General features: G+C 42.3%; 1 protein-coding gene across 1 annotated transcript in view; it reads right to left on the bottom strand.

The window, feature by feature from the left end:
• Positions 1-1249: 1249 nt before the first annotated feature.
• Positions 1250-10986, bottom strand: part of LOC144790690 (uncharacterized) — a 64808-nt gene continuing 55071 nt past the window's right edge. Inside the window, exons 3-4 of the mRNA XM_078665413.1 lie at positions 3048-3210; positions 1250-1817 (exon numbers count right to left, since the gene is read on the bottom strand). Coding sequence (XP_078521539.1) covers positions 1642-1817; positions 3048-3210 — 339 coding nt within the window. The 3' untranslated portion in view covers positions 1250-1641. The remainder of the gene's footprint in view (positions 1818-3047; positions 3211-10986) is intronic.

The raw sequence follows: 10986 nt of genomic DNA, 5'->3' as shown, positions 1-10986 counted from the left end.
AAAGTTATTACTGTATGACGATATTTGCCCTCTTGGCAAAATAAAAAAAAGTATGTAAAAATATAAAAGATGATGCATCCGAGCATTCCTTATCAGTATTTTTGTGAATCATTTAATGTGGTTAACAAAGAAGTGCTGGTTCAGATATCACCAGAGTAAAAAAGTGGTGTAATGATTTTGCACTATTCTGCTAATCAGGCAGGAAGACACTACACTGGTTTTAATCTCACATCTAAGTAAACACTGATTCATTCAATTTCCTATATTAAGCATAGCAAAACGTGTGAAATCACATTGCCCCTTTTTCTGTCCTAATATTGAAAATGTTTAGTTGGGAGCAAATCTTGCTACCTGCATTCTCTATTTTTCAAGAGGCAAAAATGGTAAAAATATATTTACTCCATGATTTGCACCAGTCTAAGGGCCAGATGTAGGTAGGCGTTTACCGGGTGGTAACGGCCGAAATCGGCCGTTACCGACCGGTAAAAGCAATTTGACATGTAGGTCCCTGTATTTTACAGACTCGGTAAATTTACCGATAGGTAAATTTACCGAGTATGTAAAATACCGAGTCGGTATCATTACGGATTCCGGTAAATTGGTATGTAGGTGGGACTCTTCTGAGTCCCACAAGCAGTACAAAATCGGTATTTTACCATCAAATACTACTTGATGGTAAAATACCGATTCTGGTGTGCATGCACATGTGTGCATGCACACATATGCCATATGACAGGCAGACCTGCCCTTAGGGCAGGTATGCCTGCCACATGGCACCCGAGCCTCTTTTGGGGGTGCCAGAGGGTGTCAAAGTGACACCCCCTGCACCCTTGTGACAGTCGGTATTTACCGATGCGGTAAATACCGACCGGTAAATGCCCATTCAATCCTATGGGCTTCAAAGCCCATAGGAATGAATGGGCATTAACTGGTCGGTATTTACCGCATCGGTAAATACCGACTGTTTCCGATTCGGTAATTGCACATCTGCATTTACCTACATCTCGGTACTTTTATTTTCCGACCTCTGAAATACCGAGTCGGTATGACTCGGTATTTAAGAGGTCGGAAAATAAAATTTACCTACATCTGGCCCTAAATCTTTACTTAACACGGTGACTAGTTTGCAATTGTGCAAGCTCTAGGTTGCAACAAGATGTCTGTGCCATTGAAGTGAACAATTACCTCTGGGAAATGATGTACAATTTCTACAGGTTTTAATGCTCCACTTCCTAGGGAGGTAAGTTCACAACATAAGGCCTGATTCAGGCTGTGGCAGATGGGTATCCCGTCACAAACGCCCTTAGTTTTTTATTACTGAAAAGAATAGGGTGTTTCCCGAAGGTGCACTATACAGACTAGAGATGTGTTCCAGTCATTACATGGCACTCTTGACACAGCAGCTCAGCATGCCAGTTCAATTGGCAAATGTACTAGAAAGTAGTGGAGTTACACATTATGCAGACCAATGTTGCAGTTGAGTTCTGATTTGTGCCACAAATGAAAGTTTAATGCAGATAAGTAATCAGTTGTTGAAAACAATGGGATAAATAGGGACTGTTATTCTCTACACCAATCAGACATAAGAAATTGCATCTCTTTGCATGAAGCGTGCTCTCAGGAAATGTTACAAAAGTGAACTTAATAAAGGTGTCCTCTCCCCACACTCTCCCAACCATCAAACCAAACCCGACCGCTCCACCAGCGCAGGTGCACACCAAGGCTAAACCAATATTTCTGGTTGATTGTAGAAGCAGTCTTCATTACAGGAAAGAACGTTCTGAGAATCAGATCTAGATATGGTTCCATTTCCGGTCCTGTAAGAGAAAATAGGATAAACAATATTAATTTAACTAAAGACTAATACCAACTTAAGATGATGAGTGTGCTGCAAAAGTGGTGTTAGTCATGAAACATATTTGTAAAAAAATCTTGATGCATGGCTTTGTATATTTTCCACCCAGCAGAACATAAAACGTAATGCAATAAGCGTTAAAGAACGTTTCACATTGTCTTTTCCCAGGATTCACTCGCACCTTTTTATGACGTGATGAAGGAGTTCGGCATTATAGCAGAGTTGCTGCATTTACAGAAAATCTAAATCCTTGTACAAATAAAGGCTTAATAGTTAAGTAGCTGGTTGGTGTAGAGCTGTTTCAGTTTTTAACAGTTTTTCCTCGAGAGACATAATGAAACAAAACCTGTAAGGGACATCTGGTGCTGGTATGTGGTGCTAAAATGTGAATCTACAATGTGAAATTACTAAATTTCAACAAATCTAAAACAATATTTATCATTTGAACATAATAACCAAAATAGCAGCAATACATTTGCATCTTTCAAAAGTGGCTGTCAGTGGACCTGTATTTAAGATGCAACCATTCACTTCTAAGGCCTCTTGCTGGAGTTCCATATTTTGAAGCCTTCTGATGGCATACGCACGGAGATGCTTGTTTCTTTAATTAGCACTGTACAGAAAGTAATCATTTTAGAGCTTATTTGAGTTACCATTATGACATGGGGTTGCAACACATAGTGGTGCTGTTGTATTTCCTTCTAATTAATTGTCACTTCCTTAAAGAATTAATTGTTTTAACTATGCGGGCTGAAATGGCAAAGGCATGGGCATGGGACTCTATTCTGAATGCCACAATCAGTTTGAAATATATGTAGAAAATAACTTAAATATACCCTGTGGCTTCTTTCCACTTTCAATTTGCATTGTATATGCAATTCTAGTGATTGATCCATTCTCAATCACCATTCTAAAATGCATAAATTCACCATACTGTTATGGGTTTTGTACAAAATGTAGAAATACTTTAAACAAGCAAAGGAGTGAGGGAACTAAAAGAACAATGGAGAAAGGGAACTGAAAGAACATGTTGCCGCATGCTTCAGCGCCCACTCTGTGTATTTGAGTGTTGTGATGACATGAGCCATAGCCAGATAAAACTATTTGCAGACAGACCTAAAATGAATGTAGAATCCGGTAGACTGCCACAGAGCACAGTGTTTGACAACAACATAGCATTTTTTCAAATTACCGTATTGAATTGTCATTTGATGAATGGCCCAAAACACAATCTCCTCTGGAATAGAAGGCACCGTAAACAGATTTACAATCTTAGAAGATATTGACTGTGGTATCCACTTGGTAAGAGTAATTTGACACATTAAAGCCATCCTTTCAAGTTCAGGCGCATTCTCCTAAATATGCAGAAATAGGAAATATTGGTAATTTGAAACATTTGTGACGAACAAGAGGAGAAAAACAAATCCAAAACAAGTATTAAGTACCATGGATCAGGTTTAGAGGAAATATTGTGAAACAGGAGATGCCTGAATAAATCAACAACGGCTTGATTATGAGTTTGGCGGATGGGATACGCCGTCACAAACGTGACGGATATCCCGTCCGCCATATTACATGTTCTATCCATAGGATATAATGGAATTGTAATACGGAGGTCGGGATATCCCGCACGTTTGTTATGGAGTAAACCTGTCCTCCAAACTCCTAATCAGGCCCTAAGACTCAATTAACAATAAGATAGAAGCGGAGCAAATAACAACAATGTAATCACTCCTTGAAATAGACCAAGTAGAACCAGCAGTTGCCAAAACAGATTGAAAATAAGGCTGTAGCCTGAGATTTCTTGACCCCTAGCATCAAGAATGTTTACAGGATAAAAATGGGTTATAATAAAATTATAAATATATTGGTACCCCCAATGAATGAAAAATAAGTCCATTAAAATATCAGAAAATCTAGTCTTTTCATAATTTCACATCAAAAAGACTTTTCTTTTTTATAAATGAATGTCTTTCTGCACTGCAGAGGTATCCAAAAGTGACTGATACCATTTAGGATGTGCACCAAATGTATTGCTTGGTACAGGCTGAGAGGTGCGAGCTATTCGACCTAGTCGCTTTCTGTATTGGCATGGGGCATATATCCTCAGAAATAATTAATTCTATTTGGCTATTCTCTAGACCTGGATTACCTTAGTGTTTTCTACTTATAAAATATCTGTACTAGGGGTATGAGTTTATGAAATATTTAACCTCTTTTCAACACAATACTGCCTTAGAGACTGCAATATCTTTTTGAGCGGAACAAAAGGTAAACTGGCTTTAAAAACACTGAATGATTATTTTTACAAATATTTTACCTATTTTAAGACTAACACAAATGTATTTTAAACACTCTAATTAGGATGGACTGTCTTAGATACAAATATATGGAAATACATGATAAAGCACAATGTCAATAAATCAACAGTACTGTAATGTTATAATACATGAAATACATGGTAAAAACGATGTGGTATTTTACGAAATAGGTCTACAGTTGTTTCATCTCCTTGTATATCTTGATAAAAACATGACCTTGCTAGGGTAGTCCTGAAGTCTCAGAGGCCAGAGAGGGTGCAACGGTGAAAGATGTGTGGCACTTCCAAGCTGCTGTTCTGTTTTGTACTGCCAGCATATCGGAACACATTTGGAGGTTGGTATATTACCTAACTTCATCTTCATGGGGATGACTGGGTTTCTGAGACTCTCCGTAGCACCTCCCAAAGTGTGCCTCGGTAGGTGTGCTACCTTGGCACCGCTTCCCTTAGAGCAGAGGTCTTCAAACTTTTGTAGGTTGAGCCCCCCAGCTGAATTTTTTTAGATGTTGGGCCCCCCCACCACCTGACAGAAATTTCTGGACTTGACCGCCACGCGCACATTCCGGGCATATTCAGCGAATAACATTCAATACAATAAGTTTTTTATGGTTGTTGCATGAAGCAAACATTTCTCTACAAATAGTAATAGACTCCCTCACATCAATTACATTAAAAAGAAATTAAACAAAACGGTATTTACAAGAACTTGTTTAGGAATTATTCCAGTCCATCAGGGAAAAAACAGAACTGTCTCTATCAAGGGGCCCCTGGAAAGATGTCCGAGAGACACGTAGTATTGCCGCTAATAGTCACCTCGATCATGCAAGTTACATGCACATACATGACACGGTCAAAGGCTACACACACCCATTCTACTGTTCACCCACTCACACTTGTTCACTCACTCAATCATACATTCTCATCTAACTACCCTTCCACTCATTCACCTAATTCACATTGCCATTCCCACTCACTGTTATATTCATTAAAATAGGTTATTGAAGACAGCAGGTTGAATTTCAGTCAACTCATGGTGTTTTAACAAGCTTTTGTCTATCCACCTTATCATTCTCACAGTCATCCACCCGGTTACTCACTCAACTACTCACTTAAGATCATTCCCCTACCTACCTACCCACATCCAACAATTATTTCACTTTCTCCCACCTTACATCATACACTTACTCACTCATATTCACCCATCCGTATCAAGCTTCCTATGGTTATCCAACCAATTCATACAACCAGTCGTCAAATTGACCTACCCACACAGTCAACCCCCACATTCAGTTACTCACCCATTCACACTCTCATACACCAAACATCACCCATTGAGTAACCAACAATTTCATTAATAAAAAGCTACACTAAGTTATGTTGTAAGTGCCTGTTTTATTCTCCCTGCAGATTACATCTAGCAATGTCTACTGCCACAACATTAAGCACATTTGATCTGCAAATGAGATAAAAGAACCATCTGTAGTTGTAACAGTAGGTTGCTTTGTACTGACCCCATTTGTGCTGCAGAGAAGACAGCACAGCCGTTAGAAAGGAATAGATTTTGACTTTTTTCTCCACCTTATTTGTGGAGTTTTTTTTGAAGGAGCTGCTTATCCGGTCATTTTACCTGAAAACTTAACGTTACCGCACACTCATCAGGATTTCTTTTTTACATTTTTTAACTTTTATTTAGTAGGAGCTTGACCCAAAGGGGTTTTATGGCTTTTTACATGAGCGCCAGTTATGTTACACAAGCACATTTGTGTTGTTTTTTTAGGCTGGGTTGACTAAGTGATTAGCCCAGAATCACAGAATGTTAATTAAGCCGACCCTAACTAGGCTCTCCAGTTCCACAGTCTTTTCATCACACCTTTATTAATATTTCCAAAATTTACAGCTTTTTGTGTGGCGCGATATAAAGATGAAAAACGGTTTCAAGCCTGATAAACTTCACTAAACCAAGACGTCCAGAATGCAGGTTTGGACATTTCTCACCTCAGACAAATCTGTTCTACATAGTGAGGCGCATTCGTACCTGTATGATAATGTTTCCAGTGCCGTTTCTGCTTCATAAGTGAAACTGAACTCCCCTCAATGTGCTGTGATTCTTGCACTGTCTGTCCCGCTGTATGTTCCGTTTCTTTAGGTGAGGCAGCTCCCACATTTATTTGCCTCCGTTATTTATGGTGTTCAGGCAGCTCGCAGTGCAGTATCGGATGAATTCTCAAATATGCAAGCTGCCACTAAGTATGAAAGAGCCTGTCCTGGGATGGCCGTAAACACAATAACTCAAGCCTAAATTGACGCCACAGACTGACGTAATAGCTTGGTCTGTGGCGCCTTTCGCATGCTTCCTAAACCCACCCTTTCACAGATCGTCACAGGGTGAGGTGTGGTCTGTGAGAAAGTGTCACTCGTATTTATTGATATGTCACTCGAAATAACACTGAAATTATGAAAATGACACACATAGCATTCCGACGCCTTGGCAGCTATGGATAGATAGGGAGCTACAGTATAACAATTACTTACCCAGCATTATCTCGCACATTCCCTGTACCCCAGGTTGTAATTACTCCCAGTAAAAGAACTGTGTTCCCAGAAGCACCTCACACGTACCTTGTTCTCCTGGGCACAGTCAGTCAAGCAGTACAGTTTGTAGTGAAAGCTACGATCCCAACAGTGCCTCACACATACCTTGTACTCTTGGACAGCCTCCTCTACAGGAACGATGGTGTGGGCCCGGTGGTCCCTGGACCGGTCACACACCACACAGCGCCATGATGCAGGAAACAGACTAGTTTAGTTTCTGCTGCTTATAAAGTGAAAGTCTTCTGCAGCCGCCTCTAAAGTCGTGCCGCCCGTGGCGGACTGCACCCCCCTTGCTACGCTTGCCTCCCACTGCAGCTCGAGCATGGCACCTACAAATTAACCCCCTCCTGGGAGACTTAGCAACACAAAAGATGCCATCGAACTCCCCTCCCTCCCCCTTTCAAGTACCGGAGTCCTCCAAGAAGGCAGGAAACAAAGGTCAGCGTGGAGTGCGCGCCCCCCCTGGGAAGGTGTCGCTCCCCCCCAGTGGGGGGCGCCCCACAGATTGAAGAACACTGCCTTAGAGATAGACATCTTCTGCGATCCAGTTTGCCTTCACCAGTGCTTAGTAATTTGACAGAAACACCTAGACAAAAGTGTTCCCTCATTTGTATGAGCCCTAGCCTCCTAGCAAATGGTGTAATGCATCTTGACACAGTGTGGGGGTGGGGTGAAATGGGTGCAAGGACAATGCTTGTTACAAAAGGCCCAGCACATGCCTTGGCAGAATCTGCTGCAAAACAAACACCACCTACCTCCTTTGGTTTTTGCCAATCTAGTCCATGATTTTAAATGAGTGCAGCCCCGAACTCCATCCCCTTTCTTACTCTCTCTTCTCTCAGTTTCTCACACACATAAACAACTACACACACAAACCAGTACAGACATGCACACACATTTCTGTGTGCAAATCAGTTACTAAAATCGGCAATTCATTCTACAAAATACAAATCAAGATCTATGAGGGAGCTTTACCTTTCAATCTATTAGTTTGTTATATACAGATTGACTCTATTTTGTGTTCTCAGCCCTTGCCTACCTGTAGAATGTAAAGAAGAATCCGATTCTCAGTGTTACAATATTGCTATCTTTGTTAAGATATTTCAAAAGTTCTTTAGGAGTGAAAATATGGAATTTGGGGCCTGATTCTGTATTTGACAGGCAAAGCAGTGTCCTCCAGGGTGTCAGAGGACATTAATGTCCGCCACCCCAATGGTATTGTTATGTTTCAAGCTGACCTCTTGCCCAGCAATCATCTCTGTACTTTGAAAGGAACCACTGTCACAGCGGTTTCCATCAAGGTACAAAAGGTTTGGTGGATGGCCATCCTCGGTTTGACAGCCGTTCACCAACTATTTAACTTTTTTTTTCAGAAACCCGTGAAGCGGCAGTTTCTGAAAAACAAAGGATTCATGACCTCCACACTCTGGGAGTTTTCTCCCAAGGTGTGGAGATCATTACTGTTTTTTACTGTCCCTCACAGGCAAGTTTTTTTGCAGTGATGGGCAAAAGAAAATCATTCTAGGTTTTGGTCGACTGAGCCATCAAGAAACCCACTGATGGAAAAGTTGTAGTCTGCCCACCTGTAAATAAGGCAGGTGGACAAAAGCTTGGAGGGCAGGGTACTCCGTCATATTTGCAACGGTATAACCTGTACGCCAACCTCTAAATCAGGGGCCTAATGTTTGTTATAGTCTTATTAAAGGCCCTGCAAAATATATAAAGAGGTGAAACAATCATAGACCTGCATTGAAATCCACCAGTTTCATTCCTAGATATATATTGAGCATCATATTGTTACAAAGAAATATTTACTTTGATGAATGCTCATTTACTTTTTAATTGATCTATGTATTTACAGCTTTCTTTTGCCGTTAGTTGTGAAATAAACCTCTCTTTCTTTTACTGTCAATGTGCAGAAAAAATAGAGTGGATAACATTTGAGATCTTATGACTTTTTCCGTTTGACCAGATTAATGTTTTTCTAATGTATAAGGTGTGTTAGATGTATTCATAATTCAAAACCTCTGAACACAATATGCAAAAAATGTATTTAATAGTTACAAAAATCTCAAACAAGTAGACCATTATTTTGCAATAGAGATAAAGCAGAACAGTTTTATTGTTGCATTTTTTATGGGTATCGGTGTGGGATGTTGTGTTTATGTTTGAGATAAGCTGTATAGAGTAAAGTTTTTGAGACTTATGATTTGGCGGGTATTGAGAGTGACAGTGGTGGTGCAGGAGTTGTTGGTCAGTATGTAGCTATAAATTATAGGATGTCTGATCTGGGGGTTAGAATTTACCACGAGGCAGTTGATTTATTTGAGGGTAACATAGGGAGGGCTCTGCGCTCCACCACGAGTAACCTTGACTTCTGAGCCTCCCTGCCTTTGTCGGTTGCGGGGCGTGTGGCATTCTTAAAAATGATAAACCTCCCCTGTGTACTTTATTACTTTGTTACCCTGTCGATTTGGATACCTGGAAAGTGCTTTGCCCAATTCAACTCCATGGTTTCGAGATTCATGTGGGGAACGGGACGAAGAAGAGTGCCTCTGCCGACCATGATGCCCCTGCGTCGGGAGGGAGGCTTTGCAGTGCCGGATTTTGAGGCTTACTACAATGCGGCCCAGTTCCAATGGTTCACACAACGGCTGACAGGGAAGCTGGGAGTCGGATTTTGCTACAGCTCCCGATGCGGGAACATGAGGTATCCAGGGATCTATGGGTTCTGATGCAATGTTGGTATAGGGCTATACGACGCAATAAAGGGAGCCCGGCATATGCCCCTGAGATCCCGGTGTGGTTCGGCGAGGAGCTCCCTCATGAAAGAGATTGACAGCGGCTACATGACTGGGAGGAATCGGGGATCTCCTCCATTGGAGATCTGTATGAAGATGGTGCACTTTTACCATTTCAAGACCTCATGCAGAGGCACAAACTTCCTGCTCAGGACTTTCTCTTGCATGCAGGCATAACAGCTGCTGTGTGCAAGCACTGGAAAAAAGGGTTAGAGGAACCACGGGTCTTCCTTCCCTGCCAGTATGTGGTCACCTCTGTAGGTAGGATCAAGGCGGTGACGTGCTTGTATCGGAGGTTGACGCAGGGCTTGAGGACACCTCTGGAGGGACTGCGTATTAAGTGGGAAACTGACCTGGGAACGCCTATAGAGGAGAAACCTTGGGAATTGTTAATGGAACGGGCCTGGAAATGTTCCCAAAACACGAGATTCCAACCTATTCAATTTTATGTGTTTCATCGGGCGTATCTTACGCCTCACAAAATTAATGAGTTTTTTGGCTCCCACGCTACCTGCCCACGAGGCAGACTGGAGGGTGCGGTATTCATACACATGTTCTGGGATTGTCCGCTGCTTTGGGGATTCTGGGGAGAGGTACTGGCCAAACTAACGGAGGTGACGGAGAGGGACCTGCAGAATACTCCAGGGGTGTGCCTGTTGCACTGGTTTCCCCACACTTCCCGCAACAAAACCACCAGTAAGTTCCTAGACCTGGGGTTAGTTCTAGCCAAGCGTGAAATCACTAGCCATTGGAAGGCGGCCACGGCCCCTAGCGTTGAGCACAGGCTACGGGACTTTACTAAGTGGGCGGATTGCGAGGGGACGCTCCGCTTCTAATTAGCTTGGAGGACTGACAACGACAAATTGTGGGACTCGGCGAGAGCCTGGGTGGCGTTGGTGGATTTGCTCAAGAATCCGACTGAGGATGATGACTGACCTCGCCGGCTATGGGTGCCCTCTTTATTATATGAGACTGCAACAACAGGTAGTGAGTTGAGAGAATGGGAGGAGCGAGCGTGGAAGTGGGAGTGTCCCTCCGGCAGAGATGTGGGCTACTGACATAGGACTAGGGTGGAGTATGCAGAACACATGATGAGCATTACAGGCGCGGCTAGGGAAAGCGATATGTCTGAGGGGAGGTGGGTGGTAGGTTTCGGGAGGGGTTAGAGGGCGGGGAGTTTGAGTTGAAGGGAGGGATTTTGTTTGTTATTATCCGTGCTGAAACATAGAGGCTGACAGTGCCTGAATAGGCTAAGAGCAACACAATTTAGCCCTGTAGAACTGTGTCTCGGGTTCACTGGGATATAACTCTTGCTATTAGAAAGGCCTCACTCTATATGTGGAACAAATGGATGGACTAACACAGACTTGGCGGGGCGAGGCAAAATCTGGATGGGGATACAATTATTGGTCAAGTGT

The sequence above is a fragment of the Lissotriton helveticus genome, chromosome 11 (genome assembly GCF_964261635.1).
Source record: "Lissotriton helveticus chromosome 11, aLisHel1.1, whole genome shotgun sequence".
Classification (NCBI taxonomy): Eukaryota; Metazoa; Chordata; class Amphibia; order Caudata; family Salamandridae; genus Lissotriton; species Lissotriton helveticus.
The sequence above is the reverse complement of the archived record's forward strand: the minus strand, read 5'-3'. Positions and strand labels throughout refer to the sequence as shown.